This window comes from Seriola lalandi, unplaced genomic scaffold (assembly GCF_002814215.2).
Source record: "Seriola lalandi dorsalis isolate HSWRI2012SDOR001 ecotype SW California unplaced genomic scaffold, Sedor1 jcf7180002054572, whole genome shotgun sequence".
NCBI classification, from domain to species: Eukaryota; Metazoa; Chordata; class Actinopteri; order Carangiformes; family Carangidae; genus Seriola; species Seriola lalandi.
Window position 1 is genome coordinate 1,012,625 of NW_019525125.1, and position 25,688 is coordinate 1,038,312.

The 25,688-nt window shown below is 40.1% G+C and overlaps 1 protein-coding gene across 1 annotated transcript; it reads left to right on the plus strand.

Moving 5' to 3' along the window:
• On the plus strand, window positions 1–25,688 carry cabp7a (calcium binding protein 7a). Its single transcript, XM_023417176.2, has 5 exons — window positions 1–897; window positions 18,572–18,715; window positions 18,851–18,963; window positions 20,713–20,863; window positions 22,730–25,688. The coding sequence occupies exons 1-5, from the start codon at window positions 789–791 to the stop codon at window positions 22,858–22,860; spliced, it is 648 nt and encodes a 215-aa protein (XP_023272944.1). The 5' UTR covers window positions 1–788; the 3' UTR covers window positions 22,861–25,688.

Genomic DNA, 25,688 nt, shown 5'->3' on the forward strand with positions numbered 1-25,688 from the left:
GCTACATATCTGATCGACGCATAGAGCTTCCTTTCACAAAAAAACACTCCTCCACTGAAGATGGAACAACTGGATCGCAACGCGCCCCCGTACCCATGAGCAATTAAGAGGTGAACGAGCAGTTATTGTCTTTTGAGGATCCGGCACGCGCTGAACTGTCATCTCTACACAAATTTAGATTTTCAGTCCATTTTCTTTTTTCTTTTCTTTTTTTTTTGCCGTTTCTGTGGATTATATGAAAGCTGGCTGGATCCTGGGGACGGAGTGCGTCAAGTGAGCGCACGTATCCAACAAGTGGATGCATGAATTTGCTCGCAACAGACAAACCCTGGGACCAAAAAATACAAACTGCCAGTGGATTGATAACCTACAGTATCGATCGATCGGTTTAGAGCAGAGACAAATAGCCTGCACTCATTCGCACTGCCTCACATGTGGAGCTTGTCTGGGTTCCTGGTTCTGGTGATGTATATATGTGCGCATTGTCTCATTCTGAGGTAGTTTTCTCTCTAGAGACTTTGTCCTTTATGGTTTTCCTAGCAAATACTAAAACTGCAATGAGGTAAGACAACCCCCCTACATATTTTTTTGCTGCTCTTCATTCATTGACATAAAATCAAGATTTAGGCGGACACGCTGCGGAAACCGTTTGCCACCTCAACCCTCTCTCCCACATCCATGGACTTGCTTCCCTCGTTCCCTCGGTGACCGTGAGGGGGGAAGTTGGGCTCCTCTCTGTAGACATTCCTGTATGAAGAGGGCGCAGGTGGCAGCCAAAGGTCGCAGTCATGCCGATGCATCCAGTCACATCCACGTTGATGTACCGGGGGATCTGCACCATCCCTGACATCCTCTCCTACAGCGCCCCGGTGAACCTGCCCGAAGACGAAGTTGAAGGTGAGATGATAGCCTACCTGTTCCCGTGCACACCCGAGGGTGTTCAGTGCTCCCGAGCAACTCAGGAGCTGTTTCCTCCTACCAGTGCTGTATGTGGCTGTGGTCAGCTCCTGCTGCGGTGGGAGCGCGGTCAGCACCTTGGACAGCGCTCAGAGAGCTCTGATTTAGCACAGGGACATAGATTTTGATTGTTTGATTTTAAATCTTAAAAACAACCTCCAAAGGGGTTTGGACCCCCCCCCCCCCAAGAATTTATGAAACAGAATGTGCAAAAATAATCACCCACTTTGTTATAAGTGCAACTCAAAGATCAGATATCTTGTTTCAATTTTCTTGCACTGATTGAAAATATAGATTTTCAGCTCAGGACAGGAGCTGGTGTGTTTAAAAAAAACAAACAAAAAAAAAACAAAGGCATCTCTGCACCCTCTCTGCCATAAAGTGTTGCTTCTTGGGGTTAGCAATGATGCATTGACTCTAACTAGAAGCAGAAGCTCTTCAGTGGAAATGTGGTCCATGGGAGCCTGAGTTCACTCGTCCATTAAATCTGGCCACACACAATTTGATGGTCAGATTGTCCAGAAGTGTTTGTAATTCCATTGTTTTTTACATTTTTTTTCTGCTGCTAAATGATTCAACTAAAATGTAGGAAAAATCTCTCTCTTGATTTGAAAAGTTATTTGTAAATCATTGAACCTTTGCAACTCTGCAGTGGTACCTGACAGCAAGAGAAGTGACATCCCACCAAACAAGCACGCAGACATACTATTCTGAACAATTTGCTTTTCAGTATCCTGAGAATATTCATGCCATGCCTGGGAGCACTTTGTGATGCGAACCTGCGACATCTGCACATTATCATGCAGCAGCCCCTGGGACAATGTTCAAGCCCCACAGCGTGTGTGATGACATTAAGTTCTTGCATTGCTGCCGTGTTTTCAGTGCGGTGGCGCTGTAAGGTAACAGGCATATCCCTGCTGAATGATTTTCCACGCTGTACCTCTCATCCTTATTAATGTGCACTTTGTTAGGAGGAAACAAGATTCTGGATGTTGGATAGATTCAGAGAGTATCTCTTAAAGTCATGCATTTCTGTTTAGGCTCTTACTGAAATGAATATGTGTGAAGAGCAGACAAGCTGAGTCTTGTTGTGGGATCTTGTCAGTGGTGCAGAATATCCCAGGGATGGATCAGAAATGAACTGTTAATTGAACCTGGAGTTGCACACATAGGAGATCACACAGCCAAACACACACACACACACAGGTTTGCATCTGCAATACGTGCAAAGACACACTTATAATTACATAATAAAGTTGGCAGGGAATGGTTTTCAGTGCTCGGGTTGATATTAATTAGAAAAGCTGAATAGACATGGTAAAATATGAATTGAGTTTGGACTCCAAAAAGGTGTTTAATGAATAGTACACACACACACACACACACAGCCACACACACACACACACACACACACACACACACACACACACACACAAGAAGTGAAGGAATGGGTGCAAGACAGATCAGGCTGGTTTTAAGGTGTCAATATGCCTTCTGCAGTTTATATTCCACTGCTTTTGCGTTGACATCCAACAAACTGAGCCTGTGATAAAAGAGAACTGTCAACATCTCAGTGCCAAAAGTGATCTTTGCTTGATGTCATGCCCATGATTATAGCATTGCATCATTCTGTGTTTTTTTTTTTGTCAAACATGATTTCCAGTGTAAAGAGACATTGCATGACAGAAAAATATATTTTTCTTTTGCACTAAAACAGATGGACATCTCATATTTCAGACTCCAGTAGAAGCTTTTTGGCTGTTGAGATTGAGGAATTTCAGTTTCCCTTCCTGCCTCCCACTTCAATTTACAGTCAGCTTTGGGTGCAATAAACAGACAACACTTCATTTTGACTGTAATTACTTAAATCCACTTGTACCCTTCTGCTGCAGTCACTCTGTCGCAAGACAAAGTGAGCCATTTGAGCTTTTTACAGCTTATATGGTGGCAGTTTGACTGGAGAGGCAATGGGATGCTTTGTGGAGAGAGAATAGGAGAGCCTGAGGTAATGCACGGTTAACAGTGGTGACAAAGCCTTTTTCAGCTGTTGCAGAACATTAGTGATCCCGTGTGAGGGATGCCTTGCAGGTTGTGAAAGAGGCAGACTTTTAAAGACGGTGTCACCGAGCAGATTGAATGTTGCTGTTGTCAATGGCAAGAGCACGCCTGAGATTCACGGCTTTTTTCCTGTCAGAGAGCACAAAGTGGGGATAATATAAATTTTATAGGGCTGGTTGGTTCGTTGAAAAGAGTAGTAAATAAATTCTTTACTATATGACAACATGTGGGCATTCAAAACTCAGCTTTTAGTTTCTGGACACAACCCTGCTGTTAGCCTTGTCGTGCTCTCAGCTGCTCAAACATGGAGGACGGTGCTACAGATGAGCAGCTGGGATCATAAAGCAATTTCTGTTACTGCATTGTGATACAGTCCCCTTTTTATCGGACGTTTCTTTTGGAAACTTCTTTCTGCTCTGATTTTGTGACTTCAGGTCTTTTTATAAGGTGATTTTGAACTGATGATGTTTCATAAGTTTGCTATTACTTCTGTTGTGGGCATGAGAGACCTCAGCTGGTGTTGAAAATACCTTTCTACACAGCTCTATCATCTGAAATCCCCAAATAAATCTAATAGGATTTCTGTTATTGTAGTTTTATAAACACAGAGTTCTGACAGGGAGTCAGAGCTTATTGACCTGAACAAGTAACATCACTATGAAGGATACAGCATAATAATGCTTAGTTCATATAAATCATATAAGATATAACACATAATGTAATAGCAATGCTTTCTGGTTCACCTTCATTAAATGTGGAAGCCCTGTATGCAGAAAAGAGAAGAACTACCAATATTTTTCAACATTACTGAGCTTTAATAAGGCCAGAAGAAAAAGATTCTACATGTATTATTGTTATTTTAAAAAAAAAAAAACATGCAGTTGTAGATTTAGTGCAACCACAAACAATGAGAAAGTAAAGCCAATTTAAACAAAATGCAAGGGTTAACATAGTTGCTGTTCCTGGATTGCAGTTACCGTAAAGGTCAATAAGCTCTAAATTATAATATGCAGCCAACGATCTCAAGGACCTGTCAGTCAGATTTTGACAGCTGTGACGTTTCATGACAGACTCATTGATGAGAGAAGGCGCTTGCTCGGGCGACAGTCTCCGAGTTTCGTCACCGCTCTCATCTCCGGAGAGACGGACGAGAATTGGCTGGAAGTCTGAGGTGTCACATACATCAGCTCGGCCGTCAGGGAGACGAGGCTTTGTCACGAAAACGAAATTGCACATTAGTGAATGTGTGTGTGCGGGTGCATGTATGAGGACAGGAGGCTCAAGCCCTATTGGCACGCATAGCCAAGGACTTGATTTTCAATTACTTGGACACCCCCAGGGAATGAACCAATGGCACCATACTTTGTGAACGAGAAGGCTGTCAAAGCTATAATTGGAACAAAATGCTATTTTTCTGATACCCGATAAGCCTGCGTGTGCGAGTATGTGTGTGTATGTGTGTGGTAGTAGGTGGGTGGGTGGGTGGGGTGGTTGGCAGCAAGTGCCTTAATGTACAATGATGCGAGCATAAATTGAATTGGACTCCATATTCTCCATTTCCCCTCCTACACAAGAGGGAGGAAAAAAAACAGTTGGTCATATTACAGTAGCTCAATATAGTTTAGACCTCCTCCACCACTAAAGGACACACACACACGCGCGCACACACATACATATACGAAGCTCAGTGTCAATTTCACTGCAGGTGGAATTAAGTGGGTAGCCCATTTCCACACTGCCTAACAACAGCCCTAATGGAAGCAGCTTCAGAATAATCCCAGGGCTGAGCTTAAATCATTTGTAACAGGTCCCAGAGTGAGCTTCATGTAAACAGATGCCAGTAGTTTCCTGTATAGGCACAATCAAAAACACAAGATAGGAGCAGAGTGGTTGCATCTTTGCGACAAGGTTGTGATCACTGGAGTTTATTTATCTTTGCACTTCAAATCTTCTCCGGCTTTCCGTTTCTTTGTCTCTCACTTTTCCTATGTTTAGACTCATGGAAGTTGCACAGACGAGTTCAAAATTACTGAAATATAATGATACATATCATCATTTCTGCCCTCAGGTCACTTATGATTGTAAATATAGAAAACGACGTTTGAGGAAAGTAATTTATTTCAAGAATTAATCCCATTTTCCCACAACGTTGTTGCTCACAGATTTTACAAAAAATCTCAAAAACACCTTTAGTCATTTTGGATCAAGTGTGAAAATAGGATTTATGTCAATAAATTCTGATGTTAAGGTAAGTTAATCCATTTGACATACATGAGTAAGCTGCTGGAAAAAGCTGGACATGAGGACAATGCACCTGTTTTCTAATGACTGAATTTTACGGATGGAAGAATGGAAGCATTACAGCTGCAATTTATTGGGGAAGCAGCAGATGTCACAAACATAAATTAATTCATAACAAAAAAACCTAAATATTGCATTACTATCCCCATCTATACGCTGGTTAATCATTCTGAAAGCAAAATGTCAACACAAATTACTGTCTCGGTCCCTTTTATATGCTTACAGACACCACTCGAAATATGCAGCACAAATACAAAAAAGCCAAAGAAAGGCAGACAGGAGAATTGACTTTATTTACATGGTTGTTATATTTGATGGACATCATATTTTACATGTCCTTTTACTGCAAATGGAAGCAGAATATCAAATAATTCTCAGATTAAAATGTCAGTGTATACAGTATATATCTATATATCTATAGCTATATAGATATATAGACATAAACATGTTTAATGATACCTTTCCTCACTCTTTGCCAGTTCCAGTGTGTTTGGTTTGGGCGTGAAAGCCTTATTGTTGAAGAAACATGAAAGTGTATCTGTGTACCTGTCAAAGAGACCCAGCAGAGACATATCTCTCAAGGAGCATTTTAAACTCACAGAGTAACTGTCGGCAGTAATCAGAATCAACCCAGCCAACAAAGTTATCTCTGCATTTGTTCACGCTCATGTCAGAGTGAGATGGGGGGGTGGGGGTGGGGGTTTCCTCCCCTTCAGATCAAACACAGATTGGGCTGTCACTCGCCCCAAGAGACAGGAAGCTGAGATGTTGCAAACAGGAAGTGATCGGAATAACGGGACCAAAATCACTGGAGCCGGAAGCTTATTGTATTTATTTTGTGATGTACAGCGACACAGGTTCACTAGTCAGGGAAAAAGAAAAAAGCCCAAGCTGATCAGTCCTTGTCCTTATATCTCAGTGTGCAAACTCCATGTTTACATTATTTAATTCACTTTGACTGAACAGAAGGTTTGTTATGTGTATGGCTTCCGGCAAGGATGCTAGAAATAGCAATGCTGGTCTTTCACTCAGTTGGTCCACTACACTGGTCCAGGCTGGAATATCCAAATAAGTATTTGATGGAGTTTTCATTCAAATTTGTAGATTTATAGTCACCAGAGGATGCATTACATTGACTTTGGTGACTTTTCCTGTAGTGCCACCAGCAGATTAAGATTTGTGATTTTGGATGTGTCAACAACTACAATGGAATCTGGTTCACACATTCATGTCCCCTTCAGGATGAATTGTAAACCACTTTGGTGATCCCTTTCCAGTTACCACCATCCAGTTAAAATTTCTATTTGCCCAGAAATTTGCATTATTACTAAATTCCTGCAAAACCAACATTGCCATTAGCTTTAGCTATAAGTACATGTATTTGGTGTTTAGTGCTAATGACAAATGTTAAAATGCAAACATGCTAAAGTAAGATTGTGAACAATGTACCTGCTTAACCCTGAAATGCATTTAGCTTAAAGCACTGATGCGCCCAAGCACAACTCGCAGCCACGCTGCCAGCATGGCTGTTCACTCTTGTGTAGTTTTGTTGCATTTGAAAGGGCTAATTGTAAGTTTTCTCTGCTGCCAAACACGGTTTTGTGTGGGGAGCAGGGGGTGGGGGTTGTCATATGACAAGGCCATCGTTGCGTTTACAAGACAAGAGGTAATAATACATCCTTTGAGCAGTCTTCAGGGCAGAAGGGAAGCTAATGAGTCGCTATCGGAAAGTGAGTTAGCTGGTTAGGGTGCTAACTTCAGTAGAATACAAGACGTGATAGAGACAAAAGTTAACATTGCAATTGCTTTCCACCGTTGGAGACAGCTCTTGGTGAGTAAAGGAATGTTCGACGCTGAACTCGCAACGTATCTTCCAGACTGGTAAGAAAACAGCTACTAATACTAACATTAGCTATGCAGCAATAGCAAAACTTACAATTACCTCCTTTGACTCTCAACAAACTCCACCTGCACTGAAAACTTGCAGGGGAACATACATGCAGCCCAAGCTGAAAAAACGTTGTGGGTTCTATGTGATATGTTTTGTACATATATGTTTGAGGAGGCACACGTTAGCTTCATGGTACCTATGCTAGCTGTGTTGGAACCCTTTAACTTAAGTGTAAATCTCTTTTTTTCAACAACATAGTCAGACTCAACATAGCAGCAGGATTAGTTTGATTTGTTGCGGAGAATATGAAATTCAGTGAGGGCTGAGACGTTGGGTTGGTGAATTTCAATAGGTGAAGTCTCCATATTTTGATTGTGAATCTCTAACAGTCAGTGCTGTAGGCTTGTGGACAGGACTAATTGGAGGAGGTTTCTCTTCCTCGTGTATCCTGGAGTCATAAATATGCATTTAAGATTTTTTTCTTAAGATACTTTCACTCTACATTTTGTTTTTGAAAGTAGTTTGCTTTCAGTAGTAAAAATTCAACACATGCTACGGGGGATTCTTTTTCAACATTTTTAGTTGTTCCCTTGGCAGAGTTTTTTGGGATTTGCAAATCGCTTTGACTGACAACTGCTCAAAAAAAGAAAAAAAAAACAAAACACTGACACCACTTTGCTCCTAATGGCATAAACTGCCTGTGAGGCGATCTTGATGTTTCTGCTCGACTCCTACTGTAGCTGCAGCAGAAAACATTGACTCATTTCTTTGCCCCGAGGTGGAGGGTTGACTTCCATTCCTTTGGAAATACTTACATGAATACAAATGAAGATATTTAAAGACATCGGCATCTGCTCTGCAAGACAGAAATTATGCACATAACGCGTTGCTGGTGCAGAATCAGTGGGCGCCATGGGGGCGCACATCCAAGGGGTCAGCTGAGACGGTTTGAAAACATATGCTGCTAAGAAGAAATGGACAACACAGAAAAAAATGACCAATCATGACTGCAGCAGATATGCTGACTCATTTTAAGGAGGATCCAGATGCGTTTACCAAAACCAAACATTTATTTCTCTCCTCTGTTCACTTGAGCGATTGACTGCTATTAGCAAAGCTCTCTACCAGGAAGTCTCAGTTAGTCACTTACATAGAAAAAACACCTTGTTTTATTGGTTGCCCTAAACAGACGGTTTGTTTCCCCTTGTGTAGATGAGAGCCTTTCATACCTTTTGACAGAAAAAAAAACTATTTCATCAAGCCATTCTCTCTTTCTACAATAAATCAAAAATGAAGAAAAAAGTGAAGCTCAAGCTCATTGATGAAGCCAACACCTTTCTACTTCCACTTTCTGCCTTTCAAATCCCTTTGACACCGTAACAAACATTAGTTTATAAGTCAGACGGCTTTAGTTAATGATAAACAATGAAGGAAGACATGCAGCATCAACAGCACTGACTGGAGTAATTTAACAAATACCGCAAAGTTAAATGCCTGTAAAGCCTGCGGCATATTCAGAGTTCATTGTCAGAATTTGACTTTGGTGATGGTCTTTTTTTAAACACCATTACAGGATGGTGAGATAATTTTGCAGTGGATGTGTGTGGCGGAAAGGTGGTGGACATGTAGTGAAATATCACTACATATATGTTTGTTTTGTTTAAGCCTCGGGCCTTCCTGATTATCATTTAAAAACCACCAAAGGAAAAAAAAAACACAGACAGGACAAGATTAACTTCATCCATTCTGGCAAAGGATATGGTTCATGACATATTGTGCAGCAGTGGGGACACCCATGAAAGCACCCTGCTCGTATATAATCAGGGTGAGAATAATAAATCTCACTTTGTGCGTCTTTCATGTCGTTCCGCTCAATCTCGAACCTCCCCACTCTGCGTGAATGATGAAGAGTCACCTTACACAATCTGCCAGACGGACGGACGGACAGACAGGCAGAAATGGATTTCAAAATGGCTTTCTGGGTTGTATCACCTGCCTGGATGAGACAAGCGGCATATGAAAAAGCTCTACTTGACATAGATGGTGATAAAGCTGTGAGCAGAAATGAGCCATTTCTCAGAGGGTGAAGTGACCCAGCGGCACAGCTGCTGAGCCACAGGTTGTATCAGAAAGAAATGTGTGTATTTGTTGTGGACTTTTTGTGGAGTTTGTTATGATGTTATTGGCTATAATTTAATGTTACTTTGGAAAAATTGTATTTCATTAAAACAAAAATATGTAAAGCTAAAGTCTGAAATGTTTATTTGCCTTCTAGAGGAGAGTCGAATGAAAACACTGGTACCACCCTAATGTCTGTACAAAAAATACAAAGCCACTGTCAGTGGACTCTCATTAGCACTCAGTGGTGTGCATTCACATTTTTTGTGAACGCTTGAACTGAATAAATCAGTTTACAAATGATGAACGTGAACGTCACGTGTTACGACAGTTTTACGGCACACTGCATGACGTCTCCATAGACACGGCCCGGCATGGCTGGTACTAGTGGTACAGGCGGTACAGACACATCTACTACTGCTGAAGCCAGTTTGTTTGACCATTTGAAGCAGTTTTATGAACAAACAAGTGAAGACTCAGACGGATTATATTTATATACGGATTTTAAATGTAACTAATGTCTGTGACTCTTCAGTGGTGTACAATAATTCATTTATTTTGGGAGTGGTAATGATATGGGGCAGGTGATGGATGGGTAGAAGGGGGAATAGAGAATAGTGGCCTATTTAAAAAAAAAAACAAAAATGAACATGAACTAGTTCATTTTTGAAACTGAACTGAACACTGTTCACACTTGCCAAAACCTGTTGTGTAGTCAGTGAAGAGGTTACTGTGCCTGGCCAGGAAATAATGCTGCGGACAATCCCCTGTGAAAAATGTCAGTTTATCATTTTTACATTTCAGTTTTTGACAGACCCAGGCTAGCTCTTTCCCCCTGCGTCCAGTCTTTGTGCTAAGCTAGGCTAACCGATTGCTCTGGAAGCTTCATATTTACTGTACAAATGTGAGAGTGGTATCAATCTTCTCATCTCCCTGCCAGAAAATGTATTTCACAAAATAATGATCTATTTCTTCAACATAGAAACAGTTTATTGCTTATTTCTTTGCGCTTATTGTGAAATGGATGCACATTCAGATGCAGATAATCTAAAATCTAAAAGAAAAAAAAAAGAAAAAATTTGCTTGTTGACACTTTAGTGACCACTTTGAATGTTTGACATTTTCATCACGACAGCAACCGCAGCCTCGTATAGATTCTCAGTTAATCAGTTGCTGTAATGTGGTGTGACAGCCTACCTTGCCAAATTGGGTTTTGTTGGGAAACATGTGGTGCAGATTAGCAGCGAATATCATGAAGTGCTGTGATTATGGCTGTCAGGTAGATTGAAGTTAACTCATTTATTTCCATTTTGATCGACTGCCATGAAGGAGTGGATCCAGCAGACTTTATTACCTGTGAAATGAACTGTGATGAGTTCTGGAAGGTGAAGTGCTTTTTTTCCTCCCTCCTGGGTAATATTTCCTCCCTTTGATGAACAATACTGCAAAGTCTACACCAGACAATAACAAAATACAGCGATAGAAAAATGGCATCCATAAGCGAGCACGTACCGTTAACGTGGTGGAACTGATGAGGGAGTGTTGGATAAGCCGTAATGCATAGCGGGGGCTTCTGATTGTTCGCATCTGACCTTTTTGTTTAAGGTCCTTCTCATGGGTTTTTGCCTTGGGCATTTACCTCCAGTATCGGCTGCGGTGACGGAAACTTGCAGCGAGGGAGGGGGAAAAATAGAAGTAGATCAATGGTTCTCCTACAGAAAAGTGAAAGGAAAATCAGAGATGGGCTAAACTTACACAGCGTTTCAAGGACTTCAATCATTCAAGGTCAGGTGGGGTTGAAGAAGTTGGCGAGGGGATTTTTTTTTTCTTATTGAGAATAAAGCACTGCAACCCTTTTCCAGTTTCTCCCCAAGGTCTTGTCAGCATTGCATTGGTGAGGTTAAAGCGCTTCAAATTTCATAATGTAGGGAGCAGTTTCTATCTAAACCCAGAGATGGGATTTTTCCTTAAGACACAGACGACTTAGTATCTGCCATATACCCCTTTTGAATACTCCAGAGCCTTGTTAAAAACCGGTTATGGTAATATAAAATCTTCTGGGTGCCCACATTGGCCCATATCCAGCTAAAGATGGATTAAGGTTGCTATCGGTGTTTAAAAATAGTCACAGAAGGTTCATACACACACGCACACACACACACAGCAAATCTGTGTTTTTCCTCACACTGATAAGGTCTTACATAAAGAGTGGGTGTGCTGCAATTACCAATCCAAAGCAGCCCCGAGCAGATGCAGGTCTGACTGAGGCAAAGAGGATTCTCTGGCTCTGAAAAACAGGCCCTTGGATTACATTCATGGACACTTCACCGCTACAAAAGCCCCGGCATTAGCGCGTTCTGCTCAAAGCTCACTGTGTGTAATTAGCAAAAGTTTTCACTGATGCTAAATTTAGCCTGAAAAGGGGTAAAGCTTTGCTCTAGGCATGCTTCAAAAAATCCAAGTAAATATTTCCCATGTGATGTGTTTCTGTTCTGTGAGGATGAGGAGAGTTCATTTCACCCAATTTTTTCCTATCACTTGTTTCTTTATTATATGTATATCCTCCGGAGTCTGATAGAAAATAGAAAGCGGATGTCATGCCTCTCGTCATTGAAGCTTCACCTTTGTCATGGATACAAGCATTTTCTCTTTGTCTGTATGAATCAGCTCTATTTCCAAGTGATACCTTGCTCTGTCTAGCGCTGCGCACAGTTCACAGACTGTTCGGCATCTCTGTGCTGCAGCAAGGATCCAGTGCACTTCATTGATATACAGCAATGTACGGGGGAGAGCAGTGCAACGGGAGTACACTGCACCTTTCTGTTGTGGGAGTTCAGCTTTAGATGCTTGGCTCTCGCAGCTCACGATCTTAACTTGGGGCTTTTCATCCTCTTTCAGATCACACCACAGGGGACGGAGTGGCATCGCATCTTTGAAGGCCAACAAGCACCTCTCTACATCAAAGCAAATACCACACGCTTTCAACAAAAATATTCACACCTCCCTGGTGGAGCGTTGGTCCCACAGACTGAGAGGAAGATGCAGCAACGCCAACCTCTCAATCTGAAAAACAAAATTTTATGTAGATATTAATGTTGTAATTGAAGCTGAGTTTAAATCTCCAGGCCAGGAGCAATAGTGATATCTGCAGCAATCAAAGAAAAATCTAAAAAGGTGACATTCCAGGTGGCAGGTTCATTATATATCTTGTTTTTATTCCAATTTCTCTCCCAGAAATGACATTTATATACAGCTAATATGCAGCAGAACAGCAAATACGCAACAGCAAAACTAATTGCTACAGGAATATGTTTTCTCTTAATGTCAGGAATTTTTGTTAATTTAAAGTCAGTAAAATGATCCGCACATTTATTTTCTGCCAAAATATCTGATCTTGCAGTAAGAATTATCCACTAGTGGCTACAGCATCATTAAAATGATGGTTATGTTTAGACACTCATATCACTTGGTTAAGGTTAGGGGAAGATCATGAAGACTCAGAAAAGTGCTATGTAAAGTAAGTGCAGCTCATTCACCATTTACAACACTGGATGCAAACCCTGGTGTCTTGTATGACAGTCGCACACTTTGTACGGCCGCTACCCTCCAAACCCATCCACCTCCTGATGATTCTGCTGCTGTTAATAAATGCTTCATTAATTTTAAAAAAGATAATGAAAAATGAATCGAGCCAGGGAATAATACACTGCCACCACAAATAATTGGGAAAACAGTTTAGCTGTATAAAAACATAATTTCTAGGAGACACAGATGTCAATAGACTTCAACAAACATGCACAGTGAGTAATTTACTTCCAACACTTTTTCTAATTACTGATTGATCAAAATGAAGTAATTTTTTGGGTTTGAACATCCAAAGATGTGATTTGTGATTTTAACAGGAAGATGATTTAGAACAAATGGATGATGGTATTTTTGGCAGAAATTATTTACACTCACTGGTTCCAAAGATACAACAGCTTTCTGAATAGTTCTAATCAATATTTCATAAAAGGGATCAAATGACAAAGTGTAACGTGAAGTTGTTTGCTTGTAGTGACTAACCTGGGTCTACAGCGAGCCTGGGCTGTGGCCGTTTTGTTTCAGTCTCATCACGGTCACCGAACTGCAGCAGGCAGCTTCTTTAAGCAAAGACACACAGCAAACGTCAAACACAGTTAGCAACTAACCGCTGAACACGGTGGAGGATTTAATCAAAGAGTGACTAAACCGAACCAACACGTTTCCCATAGAGGACTTTATAAAAGGTGGTAATGTGGCAGTGTTGTGTTTACAGCTCGCTGTGCTGAACAACAAATTCACTGCAGCTTTTAAAGTAGAAACAAAAAAGCATTAACGTTGAAACAATTTGTCAAATTAATCAATAACCATTGTGATAATCATTTTAATAAATGAAAAAGACCGGCCTCTCAAATGTCAGGATTTGTTTGTTTGTTTGTTCAGACAAAAACAATTTGACCATGTCACCTTGGGCTGTGGGAATTTGTGGTGGCCATTCTTCATTATTTCCTCTCATTTATAGAATATTAATATTAATCTTGTTTTGTTTTTTTTCCTCTTTCAAAAACCAGAATTACCGCCTCATGGTTGTATGCCTCCGCCAACCAACGAAGTTGCAGGAAATATGGTCACAATCTCCCCTTCCTGAGTTACAGTGTTGAATAATGGTCAGAAGTGTTTTCACAGAACATTATGATGTCACAGTGAAGTTGACCTTTCACCATTTGGATATAAAATATTATCACCTAATTTTATCCTCCTGAGATACCAGTTAAATTGTGACATGTAGTGAATGACTTTGTGAGAGTTATGGCCCAAAATGTGTTTTGTGAGGTCACAGTGTGACAGAACTAATGATATTAACCTCTGGGCATTCCTGATACATTGCATTCGCAAGAAAACAAAGAAAAAAGTCCCTAAAGGCATTACTGAGATATCATGTTCACCGAGGTCACCGCGACCTTTGACCTGCAAAATTGAATCAGTTCATCCTTGAGTCCTAATGAATGTTTTTGCCAAATTTGAAGAAGTTCCATCACGGTGTTACTGAGATACTGTGAACAATCCTTAGCTGCGGACCTAGACTACACCATTTCGAATCATTGTTTATCAGGTGGAAGGTGTAACAGTGTGAAATACTGTAAGCTCGTGGCATAATGGTTACTCAGAAATAAATCCTCTGCTTTATTTGTTTGTTTTTACCTCTATGATTTGGTTTGGGAACATGAAAGTGATTTGAAGCCACTGACCCGCTGTTGCTTTAATTATGTGCTCCTTGTATTAAGACCCATTTATTTCAAGGCGGCATGAGTAAGCGGTGGTTAACTTTTGCCAACTGCCTCTCTTTGACTAGGCAGGATAATTCAGGTCATCTGTGCTGCCATAGACCAAGATCACAGCTACAACTTTTTTTTTTGCCAATGCGCTTATTTGCAGTCAGGCAGTATTTTTTTTCTCAGTTTCTCTTTTACAATAGAATCACTATGGGGGCATGCATGAGAATTTGGCTCATTTTGAGCTCACAGACTAAAGTGAAAATGGAAGAGTGTAGTCATCTCTTCGGGGAACAATTAAGATAGAGTGCTATCTCTCTGAGAGTTTATCTATTTGGATGAAGTGTGGTCAGAGAGAGAAATTAATTCTTTTAGAGGATGATTCGTCAGCCTCTTTTGATAAACTGTTGCAGCGGGGGATGTGTACGGTCCGCTTTACTTTACACATTCGTTAGTTCACTCTAGAAGAAGTGCTCCGTCCTGATTTCAAGTGGAGCCAAGTAGTTTTGATAATATATTTGTAATGGCGATACAGATTCCAGCTTCACGCCTGTATATCTCACTAGACTTGATAAGCCAGTCATTATATTTCTAGCCCTTGTAGAACTGAAGCATTTGTATTCTGTAAATGGTTTGTGACAGAATATAAAATCCTCCTTCAACAAACTGCCGGTATTTCTTTTTACACAATACCAACTTTTTTTTAAATTTCATATATACACAGTATGGGATGTTTTGCTCACCTTGGCCTTTGATCAATAAATAAAGCTTTCGGGGGAGACGGAGTATTTGCCAAAACTGTTTTGGCACATTATTTAAGAAAAGTGTTCGCCTCCTGCAAGGTGGCAACATGATTTTTTTTTTTTTCCTTTTTCCATCAAGTGTCTGCTGGAAAGCCCCTCTTTCTAAGGTAAACAGATGGAGTGGGGGACCTCAGGTGGATACTGAGGTATTGTTATTCTATAAAACAAACAATAAGATCACACTCAGGGATGGGGAAAAAAACACAGCTGGAGGCTCTCAATGATTCAAACTATACAGTAAGACATTTTGCACAAAAAAGCAATGTGAGAAATAACTGCTGCGAATGTTACCCGGCTTGGTTTTTATAAATTGCATGCCCAGATGTAATCCATTGTAATACATGATTGCCAAGAACCCTTGTCCCTGTGGCACAGTTTCTATTCTGTGGACGTGGACGCGCACAACAAACTATTTCCTGAAGCCCTGCTGCCACATTAAACACACACAGAGAGACTGACACACACTGCTTCCTGCCATCATTGATATTTTATGTTTTGTTCTTCAGCTGAAATATTTGTCACGGACTGTCACGCTGTGGATTTTGGCCCGAGGCTTTGGCCATTCGTCTGCGTGCTGACACTCCTGTAATTCACCGGAGCAGCAATTCCCATTTACAAGACTTTGGGCTTTTGCAGGGGATTGATAAAGTTTGTTTAGTATTACACTTCAGTAACTTAACAGCAGCTAATTGGCTGTAAACTGAGAGGGGAATGTCATTTAAATACACATTTGAATTTTTATTTGGTCTTCCTGGAAGGCTGTTATTGTCACTTGTTTAATAGAGACAAGGGATGTGTTATTCAGCAACAGCGTTCACTTCTTGTTTTGTTTTCATTATTCCTTGGAATCCCAGTAAACATTTTCTCTCATTTATAATCTTATCTCTTCTCTGACATAAGCTATAACTCCGCGTCAACCTTCTGGAAACCTTTCCTAAACCATAAAAAAAAAAAAAGAAAAAAAAAGAGAGATGATGACACTTACATGAATGTTTAATGATGTATTTTAAGGTTTCTGATTTCAACAAGCGCTAGATTAAATAGATTACATGTGATTTACTGAAGATTTACGCCGTGCATCATCTCTATCTTAAGATTCATCTCCTGCTCTGCTCTTCTGTGCGCTAATCAGGCATGTGACACACACAAGGATGTGACGAGTCAAAAAATTGTAGTTGACCCGGTCGTGGGTGTTATTGCATATAAATGCAGGGATTCAGCCCCTCATGAAGAGTATAAGGGGAATACACAGTGCAGCTGAACGGAGGAATTAAATACTTAAAAAGATTTCCCATTGTGATGCTGGCTGTGTAACAGTGGGAGGCATTTTTTACACTTTTAAATTGTCTTTTCATGGGACTTTATATTGAGGTTTCTGTAAGTGATGGTGTTTTCTCTATCTGGGGCATGGCGGCTCTCTGATTTTTTTTCCTGTTTATCTCAAACTAACTCCTGTTACCACTGCTAATTGCATGAATCACATTACTCCAGTTTTTCATTACCAAGTTATGTTAAATGGGAACTCTGGGTAGTCGGGGCAGCCTCAAGAGAAAGATTATGAGTGGTCAAAATCTTATTAAATTTCAGCTCTTAATGTGAGTTTGTGGCAAGGTTGAGAATCTTGAGATGGTTTATAGCGGTGTGGCGTGAACTGAACAGCGGAGGTGAGATTCAACATTACAGCATCTTATAGACATGACAGGCAGCAGCTACTAAAAACAAGAGGTAAACCAAAGACAGTATATAAAGATCGACGTAGCCTTCATGCAGTCACCCATATGTTTCTGGAGAGTGGTTTTGAAGTTCAGAGTGGGCTGCTCTGCCGTAGCCATCTTGGCTAATCCAAAAATGGGCAAAGAGGTGGGGCACGTGGCCACAACCTCAATTATGCAACTTTAAGCCTTTATAAATTTCAATTCACTCCCCGTACAGCTGCCATGAAGGAGGAAATTAGCTATAGAGACCATGTTTATTTCTGCTGTAAAGTTGGACATTTTAACATGGGGGTCTATGGGGATTGACTGGCTTCTGGAGACTCTAGTGGTCATTCCATGAAATGCAGCTTTTGGCTTCATTTTTCAGCCCTGGAGGTCACCGCTTGATGAAAACTAATGCATTGATCATAATCTCAGGGTTTTTCTGGATTTTTTATTTTATTTGTTGATATTTGTTTATCAATTGTGTGAAATAAAACTGGCATATAAACATATGGAAATGCCACAGGTTATTTCTTGGAGACATTAATTATTCTACTTCAAGTACCAACAGCCCATCCAGTTCTTATGCATCCAGCTGATACAGACCACCACAAGTGCCCTGGAGTCTTCTTTCTCACCACCACTGGATTCAAGTTCAATAGTTAATTGATTTTAGTTCGGATTTGGTCCACCAAGTCTTGAGACAAACACTTGGTTCTTTAAATATCCTTCACTGACCACAAATTTACCGTTTTGTTACAGAGCTTTTCTGGGCTACCTTAAAATCCGCTTGGCAGTAGTAAGAATACTTTCACATTATAGGGAGTTATATTTCATTTTATTATGTCAGCTCTTACACACAGGGGTTCAACAGTCATTTGAGTGTTTCAGTGTGTATCTTATAATAAGCTTTTTGTCATTCATTTATCTTTCTTTCTAAGAAATTATCAGACTGATGGGAATTTAGGAAACCACCTGAACACACAGCTACACTTTCCCCCTTGTGTGATAGCAGATCATATTCCTGTTAGGTTATTTTTGCCAGTAAAGCTTTTCAGGTTGTGGCAGCCGAGAAACTAAGACTTCACAGGTTTAATTCATTGCCATAAAATTTAAAAAAATAAAACGGAAGGCAGAGAGTACTGCCCTTTAAAAAATGTTGACAATTTGTTCCGATCTCAGCTCTTTATATTGATTTCATTTTGGCTCTTTATTTATTTATATATTTATTTATTTGTCATTTCACTGGTGGAATTTGTTCTTCTAAGCTGCCAACCCACATATAACTATGACTCAAGCATTGATGCGGCATAACAAATATGTCTTGGTGCGTGGAATATTTCCCACTTTCATATCCTGCTCTGCCGTAAGACTTCAGCTGGTGTGTGTGTGTGTGTGTGTGTGTGTGTGTGTGTGTGTGTGTGTGTGTGTGTGTGTGTCTTGTCTCTACAGAAATCCGCGAGGCCTTCAAAGTGTTCGACCGTGATGGGAATGGATTCATCTCGAAGCAGGAGCTGGGAATGGCCATGCGCTCCCTGGGCTACATGCCAAACGAGGTGGAGCTGGAAGTCATCATCCAGAGACTGGACATGGACGGTGAGGCAAACGCACAGCCTGGATTTTATTATCTTAAAACCACAAAGCGTAGAAGCTTTGCTCTCTATTCGCCCACAAAACTGGGCAGCAGTAGAGCCGGCAACAATAAACACCAACTTCTCCTCTTTCCCCCAGGCGACGGACAGGTGGACTTCGAGGAGTTTGTCACTCTTCTGGGCCCAAAGCTGACAGCAGCTGGGATGCCAGATAAGTTCAACGGCACTGACTTTGACTCCGTTTTCTGGAAGGTACTCATTATTCAGTCACTCACTTCCTGCCTATTAGAGAGAAGATAGACAGCAGAGTCACAGCTGTAGCAAACCTCACAAGTGCAGATACATTTAGACGATGCCACAGTACGACTTTAAAGGAAAACCAGTTTTAATTGCCACATCCACTGTGTCTTTAATGGGAGCGTTTTAATCTTGGAGATCTTTGGATTCCCTAAAGAACTCTATCCTTCATCAAGACCTTCATCTCTGCCTCTGTGTGTTTGTGCTGACAATCTTATTACTTAGAAGTCAATTTTTATGTAAAATAGATATTAATTTATTTACAAACACCTCATTAGATAATCAACAGCTCACTTTGACAGTAGGATGGAAATTAATGGGATGGAGCTTGTGTCAAACCCGCCTTTGCTGTAGTTATATGACAGAGCCAGAGTGGCTGTCAGAAAGTGAGCATCCAAACTGAGTGTTGTGCGAGAGAAGGGGAATTGTGGGAATTCTTGGTGCAGTGTGAGTGCACGAACAAAGAATCACAACCAAAGACACCTGCTGGGAGAGTCAAGAAACCTGAGGGACTGCTGCTGCATAGCTTCACACAACATTATATAACTGAATAGTAGTAAGCATGTGCTGCTGCATTGATCACACAGAGCCTGCGGTCACACCGGTGAGCTGCAGCTCAGGCTGAGCTGAAAATCAAGGACATAAATATGCTTTCCAAACAGGCACAGCGCCTGGATTCTGTTTTTAGTGTTTGGGCTTAGTCATTCACATTTATTTTATTTTACTCAATTTTTACACAGTGGAATGTAACTACATATATTTACTCCAAAACTTAACATAACTAATGTTACGATTGCATACTCCACTGACTTTATCTGACTGCTTACACTGCAGTATATGGTTTTACATACAAAACATATAATCACCTTATAAAATACAGAGCCTTACCATAGGTTAAACTATGCCACAGTATATAAAGGATTTGACATGAGCTCCTAATGCAAACTACACCAGTAAAAAGCCGCTCACATACTAATGCATTGGTAATTACAGTATAATCCAGTCACATAACATACAGTATAATAGTATGACACAGACAGGAGCCACACTCCATATTGTGTATTTTATCATAATGAAATTCTGTTGACAATAGTCAGGAAAGGTAATTGTAAGTTATTGAAGGACTCCACTGCATAATGCATTAGATTTATTTTATAATGTGGAAAAACAAAGTACAGCTTTATTCATTGGTTTCATTTCAAGCTAAAATTCTGTTATCAATAATTTCAGGCAGTCAGATGTGAGACTTCCTTTGGTTTGTATTGTAATATTAAAGGGTCCAATAGTAGCAATTTTAACAACGTTACTGGAGCACAAACAACATCTGAATAAAGTTTCGTTTTCCACCGGGCTGCAGGTTTGACTCCAAGTGAGGAGTTTGAACTCCACACCGCTTAATTGTCCAATAGGAAATGTAGCTGGTGGGAACTTGTGTTTTGATTGGATGTCAACTTAGTCAGGAGTTTAACCCTTCTGTTCACATTGTCTGTTCTATGTTTTTATTTATATTTCCAAAATAAAATTTACACTCAACTTAATCTTTTTCCATACACTGCTATTTCTGTTGTTCACTTCCTCGTTATACGTTTTGTGTGTGTGTGTGTGTGTGTGTGTGTGTGTGTGTGTGTGTGTGTGTGTGTGGGGTATAGTGCCCACCAGCCTGTGGCCATGTTAATGTTCAGTTATGGGTGTGTGTGTCTCCAGTGTGACATGCAGAAGTTGACGGTGGAGGAGCTCAAGAGGCTTCTGTACGACACCTTCTGCGATCACCTTTCAATGAAAGACATCGAGAACATCATCATGACTGAGGAAAACCACATAGAGAACCCTGAGGACTGCCAGGTGGATATAGACAGTAAGTAAGAACCTCCTTATACTTAACAGACTTCAGCTGTTTGTATTTCTGGTGATTAAAATTTAAATATATAAAAGGGTCACTTCACCCAAGTCACACACACGCACAAATAATGGACCATTTTCAGTTTTATTTGCCAATGTTTTGCCTTATTTGCAGGTCATATTCCTCAGAGAGAGGAATATGACATTCAGCATAAGACCCACGTGGAATTAAGACGCAGAAGTTGTAGTTATATTGCATGCATCTTAACCTCATATAGGCTAGGCTTTGAACACCACAAATAAATGTAATTTAGTCCTCAGGAATTGTTGGGTCTCTGTAAATAATATTTTAAAGGAGTACAGTCTGGACCTGCTCAGTATGAAAAGTGCCCTGAGATAACTGCTGTTATGATTTGGTGTTACAAATAAAATTTCACTTGACTTGAATTTACTTTTCTTTTATTAAAATCTTAGAGGTGGAAATCTCAAATGAATAAAAATCTAAACTATCTGCATGGTTAAGTGCCATTTTGGGTAAGTGAGGGGTTTATGAATAGGGGAAATTTCTCTTTGAAATACAAGCATTATGGCCATTACAAGCCACATATATAGTAATTCATTATGATGGCTGTCAGATGGCTGATCAACATTCCTCAGTTGAATAGAGCATGTCTAATCATAGTAAAATAAATGATTTCTTCTTTCATCTTCTCCACACTCCAATTCGCAATATATTAATGATGATATTTTTCCTTAATGAAAACATTACAGATTTCAACCTTAAAAAAAAACAATCCTCACAATGAGAAAATGTTTCTGGTCCCACTGTTTTGCCCCAACATCCAATCATCACACATGGATCACACAAACCGTGCTGTTTAAACAGCAGAGACACCAATTACTCCACTCACCAGCCTCGATAGATCATAATGTATCCCAGCAAGTCATCAGCGGTGTATGAAATTCTGTGCCCTCTTAGGCAGCTGTTATAATTTGAGCAACTGTTCCCTCTCTCCCCTTTTCTCCTCACCTGTAAAAATGACTACACTCTTGCTAACGCTCCAGACGCCTACACAGACTCTGCGCAGAAAAGTCATTGTCAGAAATGCGGGAAATCCCTTACGGAGGTGAAAGTGGAGGCAGATTGAGGGGGGATCATCCGCATAGTGATAAAGTAAATTGCACCTCTTTATTACAAAATAACTGGAATTAACTGGAGATGGCAAACTGGTGTCTCAAAGGGCTGGAATCTTCCTTTAATGGGCAATTTACTGAGGGAATTTTGTGGTTTGTATGGCTATTTATCTAATGTGTAGATTTAATGACTGGAGCCTTTATAAACCCATTCTATGATTTACAATGAGAAAATCTACTCTTTGCTGTTGGAAAAACACTTTCTGAAGATTGAAGTTTTTTTTCTAAACATGAGAACATTAATTGCCTCTGGAGGAAATAAAGAAATCCCTTTTGAAATCCCTCCATTTGGACAGAAATAAGGTACAACAGATATGAAAGTTTCTTTTTGAACATTTGGTTTTGATTCAGCTGCCTTGCTTCTTACTTCAACTGGTTCTGCAGATACACTACACCTTCTCTTAGGAGGAGCATCCTTTAATATGCCAGTCAGGTTCTAGTCCATTTTGTTTGTTGTTCCAAAACTCCAATCAACATTTCAATCTAGATGCAGTTATGCAGCATACAGGTGTGAAAACAAATTTTTCTTGGCAGTGTTCCTCCCTTATAACTGTGTTCATGTAATTGTAAGGTTTTGTGATGAGCTCTTTCATTCGGAAATTACTATCAGATATCTTTTTAAGCATTAAATAACACCTGATTCATGGACCCATTCCCACCTCCTCTTCCTCTCGTTTTTTCCCTCCAGGTTCCAGCCCGACGCAGCAAGTCAAGCAGACTTGTGTGCGCAAGAGCCTGATATGCGCCTTCGCCATTGCTTTCATCATCAGCGTCATGCTCATCGCAGCCAATCAGGTGCTGCGGAGCGGCATGAAATAAGAGCTATGGCATTTTCAGCCTTGACCACCACCTAAAGGCTGCCTCACAGATAAATGACTGAGAGATGAAGCTTAAAAACAAAAAAAACAAAAAAAGAAGAGAAGAAGAAAAAAAAGAATACAACAGACAATCACACATCAAACATATGACAGCAGTATAACTGGAGTCACAAAGGACACTACATGTGCAGGAATTTGTCTTGGTGACAGACACATGCTGACAGCTTTCAGAATACCAAGGACAACAGGACCTCACACACACGAAGAGACTGCGGTGTGTTTAAAGTGGACAGCTGACTATACATATCACTCTTCGTAATACAATACATTTAATTTTCATTAGCTATGTGCATTTGAGCAGTGTTGCATTCAGTCTGGTGGCAGCTATAGAGAGAAGTGTAGTGACTGTCCAGTTTTGTATTGTCCAGTGTACCATGCGGTTTATTATAAACGAGTAGAAAGAAATATCTGTTGAAATATCGAGGGGGGCATTGGAGAAAATATATTCCTGAGGCTAGAAAGTGTTTTGTGCAAGGTCTGGAGTGAACAGTGTTGTGGTGATAATGGTATGTGGTGCAACATTGTTCAAAAACCACTTGGGAATAAGAATAGCCTGGTAAGAAACAGATAATAGGCATAGTTTCATTCACAAGCTGCAGGGGTTCAGTCTGAGCAGGATGGAGCAGGGTGAAGCAGGTTAACAGCTCTTGGGAGGAAGGGTGTTCGGGTCTGAATGGACAGGTAACTGGCTGGAAAGTGGCTGGACGTGCAGCAGACACTCAACTCTCTCTGTCTCCACAGCGGGGCTTTGCAGGCCTCAGAGGATGACCATCATCTATGCATGAAGTGCATGGATTTAAACAAGTCGTCTTGACACATTTGTAAAAGTTCTTATCAATGTATTAATCATTATGACTGTGTAAACAAAGCTGTTTTCAATTACTTAATGACAACTGTGAGCAATTGTTTGTGGTGCGGGTTTTCAGCAATCACAACACAAGTAAAAGCATACAACTTGCATGAAAAAGAAGGGCTGCTTTAGTACATGCTCGTAAAAATTATTTTCGGGGATTGCTAAGCTATGGATCTTTCGCCTCGCCGGAGCGTCTGATGATCATCTCTCACTGCCACTGACGAGCCAAACAACTTCAAGTCAACCATTTAAACAATATGCATCAAAACTGATCTAGCTGGTCGTGGGGATACAAATGTGCAGGAAATTATTATTTTTTTTATTATTTCTTTTTTTTTTTAGATTTTTGTCTGGATGTGTTGCTATAGAGCAATAACTATATGTAAAAATATACATCTCACAATGCTTTGAACAGACAGGAATCTTTAGAAACATGAGCACCAATGGACCTACTATCTGTTGAGGTCAGAAGATTTTCTAATCGCACTTTTCAAAAATTTAGATTTTGGCAATTCAACAGAGACAGTGGCTCTCATGTTCAAACAGGGAGATACAGAGATCAGACAGATGAGCAGAAACCTGTGTCAGAAGCTGCCCAGCGTATTGAAGCCGGACAGTGGCCAAATGGTGTAACCTGTTGCAATAAAACATTCATATATCTGTGAAGCACCACATGAATTTGATTGAGTGTAGTTTAGATTATTGTGCATGCATCTGGGTCAGGTCTGTCACTAAATGTGTATTGTACATATAAATCCAACTTCAACCAAAGCTTTGAGGAATCTGTGACATCACAACTTGGCTACAAAACAAGAGCAAGCTTACTAACAGCTGGTAAAATTAACATTTAAAATTATTGAGAAACTCTAAATCCCACAGAAGTCACTTGCACTTGCTATTTTCTGATCAGTAGACCTTCATCAGGAAAGATTTCATCTCACCTGGAAGCAAGTGAAAAAAACAACTTCAGGGCAAAGACGTGTTTGGAAAGTCAAAAGAAGAGAAGCCCTTCAAAATGCCCTCAAAAACAAGACACTGCAATATCGAGATGTGAACAGTTCACATCTTATGAATTTCCCCCCTTTTAGGATTGCTATTGGCAGCTCCCCAAACTTGGATCTCACACAAGAGCCAGGAGCTCACAGAGGCAACAAAATTAGACTACCCTATCGCCCGGAGCCAGGCTGGATAATGATTATCTGATGCACACGGGCAATTTGTCAAAAAGTGTCAAGTCTGTGGGGAAAACACTGAAAAAAAAGTAGAAAAAACAAAACAAAAAAACAAATACCTTTGTTTCCATTTTGCACTTTAAGACGTGCTGCAGCGCACAACGACAGCAACTCACCGCCATGATTGTTCATCCATTTCCTGATATAGTTTAGGCATAAATAATTACTTTCCCATAGATTTATCTATTTTTGTGATAAGAATGTGATGGAACAGAATATTAAGTGACTGACAAATGATACTGTCTCATTCATTTTCTATTAAATCAGAGAGGGGGACATTTTCATGGGGAATAAAGTTATAATAATAATAATAATAATAATAATAATAATAATAATAATAATAATAATAACAACAATATGATTTGTTGCCTTATTCTTTGAAACACTTTGGCATTGTGCATAGACATAAAAATACACTAATCATGGGTTTATTATTCATCACCAGAGCAGAATATGAAAACCAATATTTATTTTCTTTTTACAGATGAAAAAAAACAACAACAAAAAAAAACTGTATGAACTTGTTGATAGTCTACTGAATGTTATATTTCCATTGAACTGTACTTTGATACTTGTCTTTAGATCTTGCAAAAATGTTTGACCATGTGATTATCTGTTCATTGCCTCCACCTGATGTTCTTCTTCTATGTCTGTGGAATGGTATTTCACATGAATTAAAAAAAA